General features: G+C 43.0%; 1 protein-coding gene across 1 annotated transcript; it reads left to right on the top strand.

The window, feature by feature from the left end:
- Positions 1-10,165: 10,165 nt before the first annotated feature.
- Positions 10,166-20,651, top strand: FUCA2 (alpha-L-fucosidase 2). Its single transcript, XM_053382077.1, has 7 exons — positions 10,166-10,821; positions 11,999-12,186; positions 13,112-13,451; positions 17,035-17,245; positions 18,127-18,317; positions 19,008-19,116; positions 19,402-20,651. The coding sequence occupies exons 1-7, from the start codon at positions 10,583-10,585 to the stop codon at positions 19,540-19,542; spliced, it is 1,419 nt and encodes a 472-aa protein (XP_053238052.1). The 5' UTR covers positions 10,166-10,582; the 3' UTR covers positions 19,543-20,651.
- The last annotated feature ends 451 nt before the right edge of the window (positions 20,652-21,102 follow it).

The following is a 21,102-nucleotide window of genomic DNA, read 5'->3' as shown; positions in this document are numbered from 1 at the left end:
CTGGTCCTGCTCGCCCGCTGCCTGGCTTTTGTCAGGGCCACTGGCTCTCCAGGAACAAAGGCAAGCTGGCCGTTTGGCAAAGGCTTACCTCGCAGGGCGTGGACGACCAGGAGCCACCTGATAAAGCGGCAGCCTCCCCCGGAGAGTGGACTGTCAAAAACGTGGAGAGGAGGGCGCATTTCCCGCTCCCTCCTGGGCTGCACATTGGCAGGGCACTGCCAGGGGTGGCAAGCTCACCACACGTCTCGGTTGACATTTGCACACCGAGGCAGTTTACTGCTTGGGAAATGGTCGCTTGCTTTTTAAAGAGGAATGTCATAGCTGTCAACTTTTCCCTTTTCTTGCGAGGAATCCTATTCGGAATAAGGGAATTTCCCTTAAAAAGGGGGGGAAAGTTGACAGCTATGGGAATGTGTATGTTTTCTAGTTAGGAATACAGATTGAGTTGGAAGACATCTTAGGAAAGGTCTGAACATAATGCGATAAACTTCCTAAGTTGAAACCACTTCCAAAAGAGGAAGGAATGGGCAACCCACGTGTTAAGATAGACCTGCACATGCACATTATGGAACATGCACATATACAGTGGTACCTCAGGTTAAGAACTTAATTCGTTCCGGAGGTCCGTTCTTAACCCAAAACTGTTCTTAACCTGAAGCACCACTTTAGCTAATGGGGCCTCCTGCTGCCGCTGCACGATTTCTGTTCTCATCCTGAAGCAAAGTTCTTAACCCGAGGTACTATTTCTGGGTTAGTGGAGTCTGTAACCTGAAGCGTATGTAACCCAAGGTACTACTGTACTGGGAAGCCTCAGATGAACTTGCCTGGATGATGAGATGATGTGTGTTGGGGGTGCTGCACTCCCAGATGAGACAGTTGTTGTCCCAAATCCTTTTTTTTTTTGGGTAGCTGTGCTCTGTCTTTGTAGAGTCTCCCAAGGAAGGCTTATCTGGTATCAACTCTGAGGCCCTTTTGGCACCAAGTGAAGGTTGCTTCAATTGCCCTGGTGCTTTAGATACTTGTTTCACTAGATGTTGCATTCCCTGCTTTATTCTGTTTTAACACAGATTTGTCTTTCAGGTGTGTGTGTGTTTTTAAAAAATGTTACGTATCCAATTTTAAATGGTATTTTAATGACTGTTTTTATTGTGAACAGCTGTGGAAATCATTTGTGGTTGAAGAGTGGAACAAGAAAATTGCTAAACAGTTAAGTAAATAGGTATGGTTTCCCAGTGAATATTTGTCTGCCGTTTTAAAAACTGAGACATATTTCATGCTCTAATTCAGTGCACAGTTGCACATACTGTATGGCCACCTGCCAGGGATGCTGCTGTTGCATCCTGCATTGCAGATCCTGCACTGAGCAAAGGGACGGACTACATGTCTTCTGAGGTCCCTTCCAGTTCTATGATTCCAGAGGTGGATTTAGGGCAGTGTGACCAGTTCTGCTGTATTGCATGCTGAGCCTAGGGGGCGCTGCTGGGCACTGCATCTATGACATAGTGAATTGACCAAAATGGAAGGCAAGAGGTGGGGAGGGGGTGCCAAATGTTGGCCTCACACAGGGCATCACTGAAATTTGAAAGACCAAAGTTAACCCCTAATGATTCTATCCCTAACCATGTACTGGATTGCACCACATGCAGGAAGAGAGAGGATCTTAATACATTCTCAGATGCAGTCACTATACCTAACTGGATATAAATATAGTGTGCTTCCTGTGAACTCCTAGAAACAGGCTACCTGATTCTATCCATACAGAGTTTGAGCATTCAGGCTGTTTGCTCTCAAAAAGCCCTTTGCTATATCTTCCAGGTTCCAGCTATTCCTATTAAGAGCTGTGGACTTGCTCTGTCATGCTCAGAAACAGGGCGGGGGGCTTACCCTAGTCCATGAACATAGTCCATGACCACTATTTGTATCCATGACCACAAATAGTGGCACACAGTGAATTCCCCATTGCCCTAAAGCAGAGGACAGAACACAAGACTGGGTTCTGAAAATAGCCCATACCATTTACTTGGAAGTGTACTCTATTGATGCCAATAGACTTTTCTTTCTCAAAAATCTACCTAGGAATTATTTATTTTATTTCACAGATTTATACCACACATTTCAAGGCAGCTAAGCATAATAATACAATACGCAAACAGCAATGCTAAAATAATTACTAAAGGCAAACATAAAGGTAATATTGAAGAATAAATCTTATGTTCTTTTCCTACACCAAATACATTCCAATAGAAAATAGGTTTTTGCAATTACATTAGACAAAAATACATTTCTGTCTACACTTACAAAGAAAATAAAACTTCCCACCTTGTTATTATCCTTTCCCTAGCATGATTTTTTGGGAAATTTTTGTAATGAAAGATAGTACATTGTTTCAACTATTTGCAGGTTTACAAATAGTTATTCCAGCCGTAATCCAAATGTCAACCTTTGTGCAGAGTTGATATGTGGTATCTTCCATAGCAAAAGTAAATGACAGATTCATCAGTGTTCTGACTTTGCTACTGGTTCTGCCTGCAACAAAAGTAAAATATTATAAACAGTCCTACTGGCATATTCATATGACATTATAATGTCTCTTTTATGTATTACTAATGTATTGGGCACCATAGTCTCTAGGCAGCAAACATAAAACCAATCAATAGTTTCATTAAAATTGCATGGAAGTGCTCTTATATCCATTCCCCGAATCAGCAGTTACCGTATGCAGTATTTCTCTGCCCCCCTCCTGCATTTTTCTCCTCCTTTCTTCATTTATTTTCCACTCGTTATTGGCAGAATGTTCACAGGTAGACTTATGTTTATTGTTCTATGAAGGCATTTAAAGTTCAGTGTGGCAATGAGTCTGACAGCTTTTAAGTGATATTCAGGCTTCTGGAATAAATAGCTTAGTTTTGGGAACAGTAACATTTCCCCCCAAACTGTAGGTTATAGTTACCCCTGGTTAAGCTAAGCCCATAGGTTCACAAATGGTTCATTTAGCATCAATGAAATAGAAGAGACCCATGATTGCCAGGGTTGAGGTGGGAATTAACTCTATTTCAACTCATACTGTGTCTTCCAAGTCTAAACTGGCCTTCCCACCAGCTGTTGCTTGCCCTGCTACAGAAAACATGCAGCCTTGAAACTGAAACTCATTAAATCTGGTGCACCCCAAGATTAGGCCTACCTAGCATTTCTTTTTAAATGTGTGCTTATATAATTTATGTGATTGTCTTTGTGACCTGTAACATGTAGGAAACTGCTCCAGTTATGGAACAGAACCAACCTGCTCCACACTTATAGTTCTCATGTTGAAACACCTGTGGAAAGTTTGATTTTCTTTAAAGTTTAGTGGATGAAAACACTGCAGTATAAGAGTACGATCAGGATATGTTTCACTAAATTCTTGTTTACACACTAGCATCCTTGTCTATGCAGTGGCAATAACACAGCTGAACTGTTTAAGTTGAAATGCAAAATTAGAAGTCTTTCGAACTTATTTTTTTTGTTTTCTTGGTTTTGGACATTTATTATGGTTTACTTCAACCTTTGCCAACCTGTTACCCACCAGGTGTTTTAGACTACACATCCTATCAGCCACAGACAGCATGCCCAGTCAATTTCATTTGTACTGCAGAGCAATTGGTGAGGAGGAAGACCACAACACACTTGGCCTCCCAGCAGGCAGCAAAGTCACTGCCCCTTACTGGGAGGGGCAATGAGGTGGGGAGGCTGGTGTTGTCCAGGTGCATCAGAAGAGCCAGTCTGGTGCCCGCAGCAATTTGCCTGAGCAGCACTGAGCTCCCTGCTTCCTTGCCCTTCCCACTCTTCCTCCTAGTAAGCAGCATTGACTCTGTTGCCAGGAGGTCAGGTGACTGCTGCTGCCCCTCCTCACCAGCTCCTCCTCCTTGTACTGCTAGATATCAGGTTATGTTATAACATTATAGTGAAGCTAACAATATAATCTCCCTTCTCATGTACTCAGGGTCCTGAGACTGAACCACAGCTTTTCACCTATAGTGATTGCACAGAACTTTATTTAAATCCCAGTGCAGAATATGGGAGTCTAATTATTTTAGTAGAACATATTCCATTTGAGCAAACTCAAAACATTTGTGTCAGTGGAACACCCAGTAGTGAGTAATGCTCCTGTTTCTACACTTGGGAGATAAAACATTTAAGCTACATAGCATTTGTAAGAGGGATATAATATTTTTAGGAGCATGCTGCCTTTAATTTGCAACAAATGAGGACTCCAGGCATGTGAAATCTTGAGTTACGATATCTGAATGTCAAAGAGAGAGCCTCAAATATATACAAAAGATTAACAGTTATATTAAAAGTAACAGCAGGTGGCACTTGATAATACATGGAAAGAAGAACTTAGTAGCCTTTATAAAAAAAGGTGGGAAATGTTTAACTGAAAATAGGTCAGAACTGAGATAGAATATTCAGAAAAAGGCAAGGCGGGTGATGGCAAGTTAAAGGATGTAAAAGTGAATTAATCATATAAGGCATTAAGAAGACCATAAACATTAAAAGAAACTGTCACAATTCATGATGCATGTAGAAATTTAATTAATACCCTGTAATTTACAGTGGTACCTAGGGTTACATACGCTTCAGGTTACATACACTTCAGGTTACAGATTCCGCTAATCCAGAAATATTACCTCGGGTTAAGAACTTTGCTTCAGGATGAGAACAGAAATCGTGCAGCGGCAGCAGGAGCCCCCATTAGCTAAAGTGGTGCTTCAGGTTAAGAACAGTTTCAGGTTAAGAACGGACCTCCGGAACGAATTAAGAACTTAACCCGAGGTACCACTGTATTTTATTTTTTTAAAAGCCATTCAATTTTAGCTTGGGAAGAATATTCTTTGGCTGACACATTATTATGGGGAAACCCAATTCCAGTGCTCTGAGCAGCACTCTTTTAATTTTCCACAATGCTGCAGACTGATGCGATGTCAGAAGCATTGTGAGGAATGAAATGGTGGCTAGATTCAGACATCCGGTGCTGCTTGGAGTTCTCCTCAGAGCCCCGCTGCCAACATTACTGCCCATTCCCCTGACTGCCCAGGTAGTCTACCATGGCTTACGGATGAAGGGGAGGACCCACTTTGCCTCCTCAAACCTGGAGCCAACCTTGCATTTCATACTTGCCTCCACTGAGGAACATCTCTCAGTGGCAGGAAAAGGAAAAAAAATGCACATATGCACTGTGCAGATGATGCTGATAAAGGATTGATCCTTTTTTATATTATGTGAGCTGTTAGAGGCAGTGAGTTACAAACCTTTCAAAAGCAAGGTGTAGATGCATCTTCAACTTAAGTGTCAGCTGCCAACTTTAAAAAAGCATAGATCGCCTACTTGTAGGATTGCTAGCTGTTGGAGTTGAAAGAATGATCAATGAGGCACATCACCATATTATGATGAATAGGGCAACTGAATAAATTTGTTTTGTGAAAACTGAGTGCTTATAAGGGCACAGCGTAAGGGTAAAAATGCCCAAACACAGTTGAAATCCTTTTTCACCTTTGCCCTGCAGCTGTCCTCTCTGAGGCGCTTCCATACCCAACCTTGCACCAGCAATTTGGCACTGATAAATTAAAACAGGACAGCACAATGACTGTAAGTCTAACATTGATGGTGTGGGTTTCCAGAAAAAGTATGCACGGTCCCTATAACAGGGATCAGCAACCCTTTTGAGTCCACAGGCACATTTGCAAACCAGAAAAACAGTTTTGGGCACCAAGCACACACAGCACTTAGGAATGAAAAAAAGTATTGACTTTTTATCAAGTCTAATTTGGGGTATGTTTGTTTGTGTGTGTGTGATCTTCCTGGAGAATGCCATTTGTGGGGGAAGACTTAAACTTCCCTCCTCAGCTGAAATCCCCAGGCAGATCAATTACCGTAGGCTAGGAAAAAAGTCTCCTTTTGAACAGGATGGAACCTTATAGCACCAGGGAAGGCCTTTAGAGGCCCATGGATACCCATGGGTGCTATACTTGCAGTCCATGTGCTAAAGGAGCCAACGGTTATCACATTGTGTTCGTTTTTATTGGTGTTCTCAGCTTTGGGAATTCAGTTGAGTTGATCAGTTGCTTATACATTTCCAAATAAGCAAATAAAATATCTTCCAGACACCACAGCATGGGAAGGGGCAAATTAATTGATTCATTGGTTGCCCAGTCTGCCTTAGTAACTGCCTGCTGCTGCCCATAAAAGTTTCTGTAGGTCATTCTATCATTATTTGAGCAATTGCCATTGGGATTATGATGCATTACTCCCTGGGTCAGGTTGCCCTCTTGATACTAAATAATCAAATAGGAGTCAATGCCAAATAAGGTTAAGATGGTAATGCAGTCCATTAAGAAGCACTTTTCCTCTCAACGTGTGGGAGCCTGCCAAATATGCCTACAGTACAGTACAAGGAAAACATAGTTGGACCAGTAAAGGCATGGGCACTTCAACTTTTGATAGAAGACAACGGGTGCATTTCTGCTGCATTAAATGTGAGCAGCTCATCGTTCAAAGATAATTGAATGAGCAAGTGAGAGAGCAAACCTAGCCAGCTCCTTCAAGGCAGTTTTGGCAGCATTTGCATTTAAGGAGTTTTCATAATTTAAAAAAAGCCTGGCTTGAATTTTCCTCCGGAATATGCATTGTAGAATACGTGTTCGTTTTTAGATCATCTGCGTACTTCCTGCTATATAAATTTAGCACCAGGTATGAAAAAGGCAAAGTGCAGCAGGAAAGTGTGAGATTTATATCTTCTGTTAAGATTTGTTTTTAAAAAATGCAACCCAGCAAGCAGCTAATGATTGTGATGCAGAAATAATATCTGGCAAACTGCAGATATTCTTTCTCTGTTACAATGACTGCAAAGAAGAGGCCATTTGTGCAAATGAATGAATGAGAGTGTCCATTTGAAATGGAATCCACTGCTTTGCATTACTCTATGGCTTACTTAGCACAGTGGTTAATGTATCCTCTAGTGGAACTACTCGACATGGTAATGACACTCTGCCACAAGACTTACTCCTACACAGATACTTGTTATGTACAAGTTTTCAACAGTTTTGTTGTGATTCTCTGCTGTAAGCAAACAGTAACCAAGGCTTTTGTTTCTTCAAGATTGGATTCAATAGTATTCAAATCAGGACAGAATGGCCTGGTTCACACAACACAGTAAGCCAAGCTTAATAAAACTTGGTTAGTGAGGAGAGAACCCAGGTTCCCATGACATGAGATGAGGGAATCAAAAAGCCTAAGAAGGTGCAAAGGGGCTGTGATGGTTCAGGAGTCTGTATGGTTCCATTAAGCCATAGTTTGGCATACCAGGTTGTGGGAATCAGGCCACTGTATTTATTGTGGTCAAAAAGAGTACAGAACAAAACTCACCAACTCCATCTGCAGTACAGACCCTGGTGTGGATTATATGCAATCAGCAGAACACTTCATATGTATAGAAAGCAAGTACAAGCCTGCAAGGACAGGCACATTTCAAAGACCTATTGCTGGACCCAACAACACAAGAGGCAATTACTCCTTCTGGTTTGTTTCTGAAGATGCAGAAAAAGCTACCGGTAATTTTCTTGAATTGTATCATGTACTCTTTATACATTAATAGTGATTCTTTGCACACTAACTCTAGGGCTGAAATCAGACAACTGCACAGTTTCACGTGGTCAAAGGATTTTTGAACTTGTATTCCTTAAAACAACAGTTCCCCATGCTACATAGAAGCCATTATTTTAGGGAAGTTTGAAAAATGGTTTATAACAAGCCACTCTTGTTGGACTCGGTTAAAGCAGTTCTTTGGATCCAAGTACAGAAATGTGAATGTTTGAGCTAATTACATACGTCCAACATTTGACAGAGAAAAATGAAATGTACTTACTTCCTAGTGATGAGTTTATGATGGTAGCTGAGCTTGCCAAATGTCTAAGACACTAGCTGGATCATCTACCAAAGAAGTTTTGAAATAGTAGCTTCCAAATTGAGTTTCCTACAGTCCAGAGAGCACAGTTGGCTGTGTTCTTAGATGCATTAATTCAGCTGATTAAATGAGGTCTTGAGTTTTACAGGTCCATTCATCATTCCATTTGTAAGACTGTCTGTCATGTGAGAACTTTATTGAACTACAAGATATCAGAAAAAAGAACTTGGTACACACAGTCAGGTTGAAAACCTCTACATTTCAAGTGTGAATACTAACTTGACCCATTTTCAATGGGTCACAAAAGCTGTAAAACGTAAGCCAACACAGTGAGTTGTTATTCAGTTGAATAACAGACCCATTGAAATTACTGGGCCTACATGAGTCATGGCCATTGATTTCAATGGGCCTACTCTGAGTGAGTTAATTCAATACAACCCAGTATTCCCCTTGGCATCCTAGTGTGTGTATTCAACGTAACAGTTTGTGTTTCAAATAAAAACCTCAGGTCAACTTTCTCAAATCAAAATACATTAAAAGGATCTCTGAAATGAGGCTTTTTGAGCACTTTGCTGTATTATTATTTATTGTCAAACTCCTGCCTTCCTTTAAAAATACTAATTTAGATTTTAAAATGCACATATCCTAGCAGAGTTGTTCACATAAATAAAATAGCTTGGGCATTTATATATACTCCACCCTTCATAAGCTTCCCAAGGGATGAGTAACTTACAGAAAAGTAAAACAAAGGCCTGTCCCACTCAGGGATGCTTGGGGTGGGGGGAATATTGGTGTGGGCTGGTGCAACTCAATACTTAGATGGGGGGATGTTATTTAAAGAGCTCAAGGTGGAGTTCATCGTTCTTCCCCTTACTATTCTATCCTCACAACAACCTTTTGAAGTAAGTTAGCCTAAGATAGTGACTGGCCCAAGGGCACCAAGTAGGCTTCATGCCTGAGTGGGGGTTTCAAATGCTTTTTGTTCAAAAGAATTGCAGCAGTTATTATGAGTTATTAATAAACAGCCACAACAAATGAATACACTGCTTGCTTTGTAACTATTTAAATCTTGAATTTATCCAAGCATGAATTTCTAAATAGAATTTCTGTAAATCTTGAATCACTTTTGACCTCCTCCATCTTAAATACCATGCCTTATCTTGCACCAAATGTAGTACTGCTAGCCTTAGACTAGCAGATGAAAGACATACAGTAACATAACATGAATCACAGAATCATAGAATTGTGGTTCGAGGACCCGAACCCCGCGCAGTGGAATGAAACACAAGGACACGTGATATAAGGTTAATGGGCAAGAAAAGGCCACAACTTTATTGATTACAGCAAGTGAAAAGGTATTGGCTTAGGCATTGGATTATGTCAGCTGACTCCACCCACTCGGAGAGGGGTGAGTCTAAAAAACAAAGGGGGTTTATTCACCAGTAGGTGGAGCCTGTTGATGCTAATCCAACTATAAGCTCTCCCCTGATGTCACCGAGGGTCGTGCCAAGCAGGCATCGGACAGAATACACGACCGCCGGATTCCTTTAACGGAATACCCAAAAATTGAAGGCGCAGGTGATGGCCACACCTAGCCCTTCGACACCAAAACACATTATTCCAATGCCTAACCTACCCACCAATACCACGAAAGTTGTGACGATTGCTACGATTTATTTTGGGGCACTCCACCCTTTCCTGCAAAAGTGCGCACAAATTTGCACAAGACATAAAGAAGCGCATGCAGATGTGTGTCTTATCTGGCAACTGCACCAAAGGGCCAAATCAGCGCACAGTATACCAAGCCCAGAAATTGTGTTGCCTTATCTATGGGCATGGGTGCAGTGCAGTCATGCCAGTTGTTGCAGAAGGTGGCTGCTGCCTAGAACCTGGCTCTGGTGGTGGCTCTGGGAAGGTGGCACCTTCTTCCATGTGTGGTCTACGTGGCACCTCCTTGGTCCGTGGCAATGAGACGCCATGGGGTCTGTTTGCTGTGACTTGGCAGAACTGTTTGATGAGGTGTTGGAAGTTGACATCCTTTCTCTGTGACTTGATCCAGGTGGTTGAGAAGACCACTGGCAGGTCGTTGGAGGGGGAAGGAATGACCTCACGACACAACCACAGCAGTTGGTTATCATTCTGGAGCTGTCCAAGGTCGTGAGCAGTGGAGCTGTGTTGCCACTGAGAAGGGCCTGAGAAGGGTGTGTGTGTGTGTGTGTGTGTGTGTGTGTGTGTGTGTGTGTGTAGCTTCTGATGCTCTGTGGACCTCTGTGCCTGCTCAACCACAGTCGATGCTCGCAATAAAGGCTGGCAAACGCTCCCCAATTTTTGTTTTTCTTGTGGCGGGAAGCCCCACTGATTTGAGAGATTATAAGCTCGACCCGATCTCAGGACGCATCTCCCAGAAACGACTTCCTGTTTGGAGGCCAGCGCGGAAAGCAAACTCGGCCAAAGGCGAGTCACTGTTTTGGTCTGCCGGAAGACGAGAAAACAAATGAAAAAGATCCAGACCTCGCAAGAAGCGGAAGCAGCCCTGCCTCGCCTCCCCAGTGGCTGCTGCTCGGTCAGCTGACCGGAGTCCCGTGAAGACGGGGCGCAGAAAGGAAAGGAGGACCTTCGCCAAGGGGCTGCTGCTGCTGCCTGATGTCTCCGCCGGCGCGCTCCTCCATCCTTCGCTCCCCAGCGGCTGCTCTAGGGCTGCTGCTGCTCCTGCTGCTGCTCTACTTGCAGCTTCCCTCTCCTGGAGATGCTGCTCTCTACGACCCCACGTGGGAGTCGCTGGATTCCCGGCCGCTCCCCGCCTGGTTTGACGAAGTCAAGTTCGGCATTTTTATCCACTGGGGCGTCTTCTCGGTGCCAAGCTTCGGCAGCGAGTGGTTTTGGTGAGGCTCCCCACCCACCCACTGCTCGAGCTCTTTGACCTTGCCCGCCCCTCTGCTTCCCGAGCGCATCGTGCCGGCCGATTCCCTCCTGGGTGGGAAATGTCAAGGAGGGTCGCTGCCTCCCTGGGGTACCAACTGGAATAAAATATTGGAGGTGTGGCAGGTCAGCCTCGCCCCGCGTAATGGATCACAAGACATAATGCACGCACACCATTTGAATGGCAATGCCCATCAATCCTGGGGGGGGGGGGCTGGCCCCCTCAAATATTTTATTGGGGAGCCCAAAGTTATCTTGGCCCCTAGGGGTTGGCACCTAAGCTACCTCTGGTGGGTCCTCTGTGATCATTAGACTCAGCCGCTTGCTAGAGAGAAACGAATGATACAAAACTTAACTCGGAAGCCCTGCCATTTTAGCTCTAAGGTGGGTGGGCTCTAGCTGTTCAGTGGAAGCTACTGCTTCATGTATTCATGTAAGTGAGGGGGCTCGAAGGATGAACCCTTGGGAAATCCTGCACCTCCACTAATGAACTGAGTTTGAGGAGCAGCTAAACAATTGCCCAGAGGGACATCGCATAACCTCCACGCAAGCAAATCAGAGTGACTGCTCAATGAACACCGGAAGATGTGTAGTCTCCTTGCAAACGTTTTCTGAATAAATGGAGTTAAGCGCACAATAAACAGGCTGTATGAGAAGTGACCTGAGTTCTAAAGCTGCAAACTAGCTCCAGGGCAAGGAGCATTTTCACACAAGTGGCTTATATTGGTTTGGACTTTATGTCGATCGTCAAAGCAAAGCTTACCATGATTAGGAGGTGCAGCTGATTTTTCTTCACTCCATTCACATGTGTGGCATAAATAATATGAGAATAGGCTTTAAGTAGAATAATAGAAGCATAACCACCCCACTCACCACTCACCCCTTTTTCCTTTCTTTTTTCTTCTTCCTAATTGTTTAAACCAGTTCTTAATCCAGGAACTTATACGTTGATCACTAATAATGAAACATGTTGTATAATAATGAAACATGTTGATTTGGTACAAAGCAGCTTCTTGTGTTTCCTAAAAGCCCCATGATGCAGGACTATACTCCAGAACATGTTTGAATCTTTGTTCGGGAACTTCTGAATGCTTCTGCCTTTGTGTGCAGATACAATGGGCTTGTTTGTTTCCTTTGTAGGTGGTATTGGCAGAAAGAAAAGAGAGTTCCCTATGTAAACTTTATGAAGAGCAACTATCTTCCTGGTTTCAGTTACGAAGATTTTGGCCCTTTGTTTACAGCAGAGTTTTTTGATGCCGACCAGTGGGCAGACATTTTGAAAGCGTCAGGTGCCAAATATGTTGTCTTGACTTCAAAGCACCATGAAGGTAAACTTGAATGTATTTCTTTCTGAGCACAGTTGTTTTGTTTGTTTCAACAGACAAAAAGCCTGGGTGGGGCTTCCTCATTCAGCTGCTTAGATACAGAGGTTTTCAACCATTTTGAGTCCATGGCTTCCTTGGCCAACTACATTCTTTCTGCGGCTCCCCTGTGAGGAAACACTCTCCAAGCCTCAGAAACTCAGTCACTTCACCCCTTGCCTTCAGAGCTGTGAGTCCCTCACCCATTTTCGAACACCCCCCCTTGTGGAGTGTTCCCTCAGCCTGCTCTCTGCTCCTTGGGAGTCCTCTGAGCAGCAGTCACCACCGCCCCTGGTCTTTGAGCTGTCCCAAAGAGAGGTGCCTCCTCACACCGCCCCACAGGGGCCTGGGAAGAGGATTCCCCCAGCCTTAGCAGCCCAATGGAGACTGACCCAAGGTGAATGTGAGGCCAGCACCTTACTCACCTTGGGAGGCAGCGAGTGCCACTGGGCCTACATGGTGGAAAGGCTCTCCTTCGGCACTGAGCACTCAGCTCCCAGGCAGGCATTGCACACAGCAAGCACAAGAAAGACCAGTGTAGCACCTGCCTACCTGGCCAGCCTCCCACTTGGCTGTCTATTCCCAACAGCAAGGGCTGGCGGACTGTACTCCATAAACAGCTAATTTAAATCGGAGCATGCTTTAGTTAAAGAACATAAGAGCCAGTTGGATCAGGCCAGTGGCCCATCTAGTCCAGCATCCTGTTCTCACAGTGGCCAAACAGATGCCTGTTTGAAACCTGCAAGCAGGAGCTGAGCACAAGAGCACTCTTCCCTCCTGAGGCTTCCAGCAACAGGTTCAGAAGCATTAGGTTAAACAAGAATGCAAAATAAAGGTGCACGATATATTTACAATTACAATTATTTTATTAATCCTAACATTCGTTTCCTAGGTTTTACATTGTGGGGATCTAAATATTCTTGGAATTGGAATGCTGTTGATGTTGGACCCAAACGGGACATTGTGGCTGAATTAGCATCATCCATTAGAAACAGAACTGTCTTACACTTTGGACTCTATCACTCGCTCTTTGAATGGTTCAATCCTCTTTTCCTTGATGATGCCTCTAGTGGGTTCCTAAAAAACCAATTCCCAAGTGCCAAGTCACTCCCAGAGCTGTATGAGATTGTGAACAAGTACCACCCAGAGATTCTGTGGTCAGATGGAGATGGGCATGCCCCAGACACTTATTGGAACAGCACTGGCTTCCTAGCTTGGCTTTATAATGACAGGTGCGTCCATTTCCCCACTCCCTGCCCTTGATATAATGCATTCAATATTAATAATTGCAAGAAACTTGTTTCCCAACAGCTTTTTAATGGCATTTCTTGCAACTCATTGCTTCAGGCTGATGCATTTACAAACAGTTTCTTAGGAGCAAGTCCCACTAAACTTACTTCTGAGTGAACATGTGCAGGGTTTCACTGTTGATTAATCATTTCATGTTAACAAATTCTAATTTACTTACCCAAATAAGATATTGAGAGAGAATGGGATACAGTGGTACCTTGGGTTAAAAACTTAATTTGTTCTGGAGGTCTGTTCTTAACCTGAAACTGTTCTTAACCTGAAGCACCACTTGATCTAATGGGGCTTCCCGCTGCCGCTGCACGATTTCTGTTCTCATCCTGAAGCAAAGTTCTTAACCTGAGGTACTATTTCTGGGTTAGCGGAGTCTGTAACCAGAAACGTATGTAACCTGAAGCGTATGTAACCCGAGGTACCAGTGTACTTCATACTACTAGTTCCTTGTGGTTTTGGAATGTGGCTGTCATTGCAGGTACCTGTGATTTCTGACCTGTAGTTACACAGCTTAGGAGTCCTGGACAAGTGCAGTTTTCTTCTTCAGTAGGTTAGGGTTGAAGACTTGATGATATTTAACCCAATTCTGCTGGAAGCATTTGTCTAAACCAGCCTCCTTCAACCTGATGGCCTTCAGATGTTATGGACTAAAGCCAGCCAGGGTGGAAGTATGGTAGGCTGAAACATCTGGAGGACACTAGTTCAGCAAAGGCTGAAGTAAACCAGCCTTCCTTAACCTTGAGCCCTCAGATGTTCTTGGACAGCAGCCCACACAATCTGCAACAATTTGTGGAAACTCAAGGTTGGTGAGGACTGGTCTAAATGCAACTCAGTCTGACGCATTCTCCACTGTTCTGATTTTCCACTAATTGTTCATATGTTGTTGGAAGTCACATTTCCAATGAGTTGCAGGAGGGATGTGTTTGTCCAGTGGCAGATGTAGAGGAAGGCCCCAAGTTGCTTAGAAAATGATTTGAAAATGTTGCTTAAGCATTTCAAGCAAATAGTAAAGATTGGCCTATTTAAATAGTTTAGATAGACCACACGATTTCCTTTAGGTGTAATAGGACTTTCTGATAGCTAAAGAACTGCCAGTTGATTTATCAGCTGCTTATTTTTTTGAAACTGGTTCCTTTCTGGTGTGCCTGTAAATAGAGGGTGGAAAATATTAAAAACAAATGGCAGCTTTTGTTGAAAATGTGAAATTGCTTACACATTCTGAAAAAGGCCCTGCTGTTGAGATTTTGGTTTTATGCATCTATGTGTTATATTTATTTGAGTAAGTACTTCATATGATTAACAGCAAAATCCTATGCATGGCCACTGAGAAGAAAGCCCATTTGAATTCAGGTAAGTAGGTAAGAGGGATGCGGGTGGCGCTGTGGTATAAACCACTGAGCCTTGGGCTTGCTGATCGGAAGGTTGGCGGTTCAAATTCCCGCGACGGGGTGAGCTCCCGTTGCTCAGTCCCTGCTCCTGCCAATCTAGCAGTTCGAAAGCACGTCAACGTGCAAGTAGATAAATAGGTACCGCTCCAGCAGGAAGCTAAACGGTGTTTCCATGCATTGCTCTGGTTTTGCCAGAAGCGGCTTAGTCATGTTGGCCACATGATCTGGAAAAACTGTCTGTGGACAAACATCGGCTCCCTCGGCCAGTAAATTGAGATGAGTGCCGCAACCCCCGAGTCGTTCGCGATTGGACTTGACTGTCAGGGGTCCTTTACCTTTACCTTTTAAGTAGGTAGAGGATTGCATCATTTGTCAAATTAAAATTCATTTTATCAGTAGGCAACCTGAGCCCTAAACAGGTGTCTTTAGAGCACACATACAGTGGTACCTTAGGTTACATACGCTTCAGGTTACATACGGTTCAGGTTACAGACTCCGCTAACCCAGAAATTGTGCTTCAGGTTAAGAACTTTGCTTCAAGATGAGAACAGAAATTGTAGTTTGGCAGCGCGGCGGCAGCAGGAGGCCCCATTAGCTAAAGTGGTGCTTCAGGTTAACAACAGTTTCAGGTTAAGTACGGACCTCCGGAACGAATTAAGTACTTAACCTGAGGTACCACTGTACACATGAATTAGGTATGAACAGTTTCCCCCTTTCCCCCTCTGTTACTGTCCCATTCTGTCCTTGGTCTCACATTAATTTTTCTTTTGTTTTGTTGTAGAGAGAAACTCTGAAATTTCAGAATTTGTGCATGTGACTCCATTTTGCTTTGTCATGATTTTACTGGTATTTAATATTTCTTTCCCTCCCTCCCTCTGCACAAGTGCTTCAGTACACCAACTATCATTTTCAGTGCATGCTGTTGGTTTTCTGCAGGTACAAAAATTGATCAGCAAATAGGTGCATGCTCAGTACACTGTTAATGCCCAATGTTCTTTCTCTCTGTTCCATTTTTATTTTATTCCTTTTCCCTCTCCTGCAAGTACTTAAGCATAGTGAACATGCCTAAATAAGTGCATATTGGCAACTTTGCATTGATTTTTTAAAAAATATATAAATTGATTCTGGATGAGGCTTGTGTGACATATCTGCATCAAAGGTCAGGCTGCCAGTGGCATCATCCATAAAGGAAATGCAATAAAATGCACTGTTGCTGTCATCTTCCAGGGAATACTTGGGAAGCCCAGGTTGCTTTTTTTATTCTGTTGTATGGAGGACAACAGGGAACACTAAATATCCCACATGTCACCAAACAAGTGTAGTTCCTGTCCCCCCCCTTTTTTTTCCTTCTTCAGAATTCAGAAACCCCGAGAAAAGTGGCTTCCTGATAGTGTGTTACCTTATTACTCCTGAGATATGGCAGGCTGGAGCACCTTTTGCCACTTCATGCTTGCCAAACCATCAGCATTTTTAGGAAGAAAACCTTAGCCTTTGGGCACTTTCTGGGACATTGCCAGATGCCAAGTGAAATGTGAAAATACAAAATGCTATTACCTTGCCAGGGTGATAAAATAGAACACTTTGAAGCAAAGCCCCTGATCTTCCTCCAGGTGACGATTAGAGCACATATACATTTTGAAGCCAAAGCTGAGGGACTGTGTCAGTGACATCCCTTGGGGGCCCCCAAAAGTTCCAGTAGCAAATACTCAAAAAAAGAGGATTGGCACTCTTTAAAAAACCCACAAAAAACTAGTGCAAAAGTCTTGGTGCTTGAAGTGGATTGGCTTTTTAAAGACACTGGCATTTCTAAGTTAGAAAATACTTTCAAATACATGTAGAATCCCCACAAGTGTAGCATGCTAGAGCAGAAACGATGAGGTTGTGGTTTTGTATAGTATCCACAAGTGTTAGCTGTTTTTAAACATCCAGAAGTGCATAATCACCTAGGTTAAAATATTTGATTTAAAAGAAAATGCACAGAGAGTGTACCACTGCATCAGTTGTTTTTTTAAAGTCCTACCTATTAGGAAGCATTCGAGAATAGTAAACTGCTTATATGGGATCTACTGAGCTTCCTGTTAAAATAAAGCACTGTATCTGAACAATATATTCTCCCCCTCCCCAGCCCTGTTCGGGACATGGTTGTAACAAATGATCGCTGGGGAGCTGACTGCATTTGTAAACATGGAGGCTATTACACGTGTGCCGATCGTTATAACCCAGGACACCTTTTGCCCCATAAGTGGGAAAACTGTATGACGATAGACAAAAATTCCTGGGGATACCGGAGGAATGCACAGTTGAGTGACTACCTAACAATTGAAGAGCTTGTAAAGGTAAAACCAGATAAAGAATCTGGGGCTGTCAATTCTTGCATTCTTTCAGATACCGTTCCTGGCAACCCTGAGTTCACTAGATGAGACAATGTTGATAATTGTAACTTTCTTTAGAATAATGCAAATTTTTTTTTAGAATGCTTTTTAAAAAGTATTGCGGATCCTGGGCTCCTTTGGGAGGAAGGGTGGGATGGATAGATAAATAATTGTGCAAGAGTTGTTTCTCATTTTAAAGGGCTAGTGGCCACAAAAAAGGTACTAAGGAGCCCACTAATGAAACGACCATGTTGATTCCCAGAAGGAGCACTTCCAGGTGAACAGCTAGACAAGGGTTGGGGGACTTGTCTCCCTCTAGATGTTGTTGAACTACAGCTCCCATCAACCCTTACAACCGGATGTGTTAGCTGGGGCTGATGGGGTTTGGAGCCCAACATCATCTGAAGGGCCACAGTTTCCCCATCCACGAGTTAAACTTTCTTTGAACCTACAGTGTGGTGTGGTGGTTAAGAGCGGTAGACTCGTAATCTGGTGAACCGGGTTCGCATCTCCGCTCCTCCACATGTAGCTGCTGGGTGACCTTGGGCTAGTCACACTTCTCTGAAGTCTCTCAGCCCCACTCACCTCACAGAGTGTTTGTTGTGGGGAAGGAAGGGAAAGGAGAATGTTAGCCGCTTGAGACTCCTTCGGGTAGTGATAAAGTGGGATATCAAATCCAAACTCCTCCTCCTCTTCTACAGCAAGATACTGACAATGTTGTAACAGAAGCATGAATTTAGGCTTAACAACCTACATAAATGTGCCATCTCAAACGCTGGGCAGCTATGTTGGGAATGCCAAACCTAGTGTGGCTTTTCATTGCTCCTCTTTCTATATAATTTCAGCAACTTGTAGAAACAGTGTCATGTGGAGGAAATCTTTTGTTGAACATCGGGCCCACCCACGATGGCCGCATTCCTGTTATTTTTGAGGAGCGCTTGAAGCAAATGGGGTCATGGCTGGCCCTCAATGGGGAAGCCATTTTCAGCACTAAACCTTGGAGAGCTCAGAATGACAGTGCCACACCAGGAGTATGGTAAGTCTGTGAAGCAAAAACACAGGAAGTACTGTACCAACGTTAAGTTTACTTTTGTTATTGTTCCGCTATCTTGGATATATTTCACTTCCCCCTCATTTGACTCCCTTCACAAGCAAGGTATGATGTAACTGAATCAGGGAGAACTGAATCAGGAATGTGGCATTTGTGCAGTGAGACTTTTAACACTTTGCTCTTGATCCAGATTGAAACAGCCCCTGCCTTTGTTGCAGCTGCCGTTAACCCCACGAGGAAAGTTCCATTGGTATCAATGGGAGCTCCCCTTCTGTTGAAAATAGCATTTAAGGAAGGGTGCAATCTAGATCGAAACTATGCAATGGGCGAGAGCAAATCCTCCCCCAAAATGCTGTGGTCTTGATCAGAATCACCCTCTTCCTCCATAGCTGCTATTTCATTAAACACCCCCCCACACACACATGGTCAATCATTTTGACTAAGCTATCTAGTTTTGTCTTCCGTATGATGTGTGGGATTACTATTTCTAAACTATTGGTCCTTCTCCTCTAGAAAAAGAGGTGGTTTAAAATAACAACACACTTCTGAGGTGTGCAGTATTTGCAATGGTTACTAAACAGCTTTGCTGGCGAGGGTCCCAAATTGTTTGTAGGCTAGGTAGTTTCACCTGTGATCTTTAGAAAAATTGATTCTTCGTTTGTTAACGCCTACTAGGTATACATTCAAGCCAAAAGAAGACATTCTGTATGCCATTTTCCTTAACTGGCCATCTTCAGGAACTCTGATTCTTGGGGAACCAAAAGGCGTTACCGGAAAGACAGTGGTAAGGAATATTTGCCTATTTTTATGACTTCTGTACAATTTCTCTTGAAGAATTTCAGGACTAGAAAGAACATGAAATGCATTCCAGCAAAGCAAGATCATCTGCATATAACACCCCTAACAGATTAGTTTACAAGGCTAGTCAATGTTGTTGTTTAACACCCATTAATTCCAGAATATGGCTATTCTCATCTGGAGAGACAGAAACTTTTAAGTGCAAGATCTTAAGAGAGTCAGCATCTCTTTGAACGGCTTCTACCATTTAATAAAAGCTTTTGTGTTTCAGGTTAAGCTGATTGGATATGAAGAACCATTGCCATGGGTTTCCATGGGGGAGAAGGGAATGATGGTAGTCGCACCTCAATTGCCGTTCACTATATTTTCGTATCAGTGGGGCTGGACTCTGCAGCTGACTAACGTCTATTAGCAACAGACATCCTTCACTTTTGGTTATTATGACTGATTCTTTTGTTATTATTATTCTTTTGGTGAACAATCAGAGCTCACTCACCATGGCTTACTTCTGAGGTGACAGGGGATATATATCCGAAACAGAAATAATCTATAGGAAGATTCATGCACTGATCTTGTTCCAGCTTCAGTTTTTGAAAAGAGGACCTATGAAATTAGGCAGAATGTACCACAACTAGGCAGGAAGTGCAAGTAAACCGCAGAGTGAAGCGATGAACTATTTTGAGTCCCAGGGACACATTTCCTTTGGGGTAACCTAGGGACCAAATGCCAGTGCAGAGCTGAGCCAGAGGCAAAAGTGAGCAGAGCAATTAAAGTGAATTTTACGTTGTACAGTAGGCTAGTTTTTTCACTTGCACCCCGCTCTCTATCCTCCAGCCCCACAAGCAAGAGGGATTACTAGAGTTTAGGGACATAGACCAGTCAGGCAAAACCGCTCAAGGTTTTGGGCCTTGGGAAGAGTCATCTTATGAGGCTCACAAAAGACAGACTAAACAGAAAAGTTATTATGTGTCTTAAAAAGAAAAGTATTTTGGCTTTAAAAAGCAACCAAGGGCGGCGGGGAAGTCCGCCATGCCTAATGTTAGAATTGGTGCTCAAATAACTATGGACAAAAAGGGTTGAGGCATTCTAAAACTGAAATGTTGTACACTGCATTTGACTGTAAATCATGTTATTCAAATTTTGATGCTTGTGTTTGGGCTTGGTTTGTTTTCTAAATGCAGGTATTAAATCCAGATAAAGTTAAGTATGACAAACAATACAATCCTACCATTGTCTATGCAACAGTCCTACTATGTTCGATGGAATATGCTCAAGTTAAGTGTTTAGGATTGTTTTCAGTAGGGATAAGTGCTAAGTAGCTGTGAATTTCAACTTCTTCCATTGGTTTCAGTAATATTTGATTCCATTTCGCTGGAGTTGGATGCTAGAGTTTCCTCAGTCCTATAACCTACCTCAATATTACCCCATCACACTTTCCTTGAATATAAAATTACATATTAGGACTTGGGTCATAGTTCTGATGAGTGAGAAATGGCCTACAATTATATACTTCTTAAATTTTGATACCAGACAGGTAAGATTCTAAAGCTATCGCCTCTTTGGGTATCTTGCAGTTTGTGACTTTAAAAAAAGAAAATTATTGCTAATTAAAAAATGTGTGTAATTGTAATCTTCATGAAACACTTTAATAAAGCAGCTGAGGTTCTATAAGGAGAAATTAATGTTGAAGTCCAGTTGCCTTGTTGATTTACAATCAAACTCTTTTTTCTCTGTGTGAATGTACTGTATATTTGCTTTCGTTATGGGTTGGGCAAGTTCTAGCTGCTCAGTCCCACTCCTTTGCCTAAAAAGGAGCTTGGTGGGAACGGTTTCCTGCTACAAAACCAGAGAAGGAAAAGGACACGGACAATAAATACTGCCTAAATAATCCTGATTCTATTTGAATGCAATGTGATTACTGTATTTGACTGTATTTAGAAACTTTTGTCAGCTGCTAGGGAGCCCTCTTACA

Source organism: Podarcis raffonei, chromosome 3 (genome assembly GCF_027172205.1).
Source record: "Podarcis raffonei isolate rPodRaf1 chromosome 3, rPodRaf1.pri, whole genome shotgun sequence".
Taxonomy (NCBI): domain Eukaryota; kingdom Metazoa; phylum Chordata; class Lepidosauria; order Squamata; family Lacertidae; genus Podarcis; species Podarcis raffonei.
The sequence above is the reverse complement of the archived record's forward strand: the minus strand, read 5'-3'. Positions and strand labels throughout refer to the sequence as shown.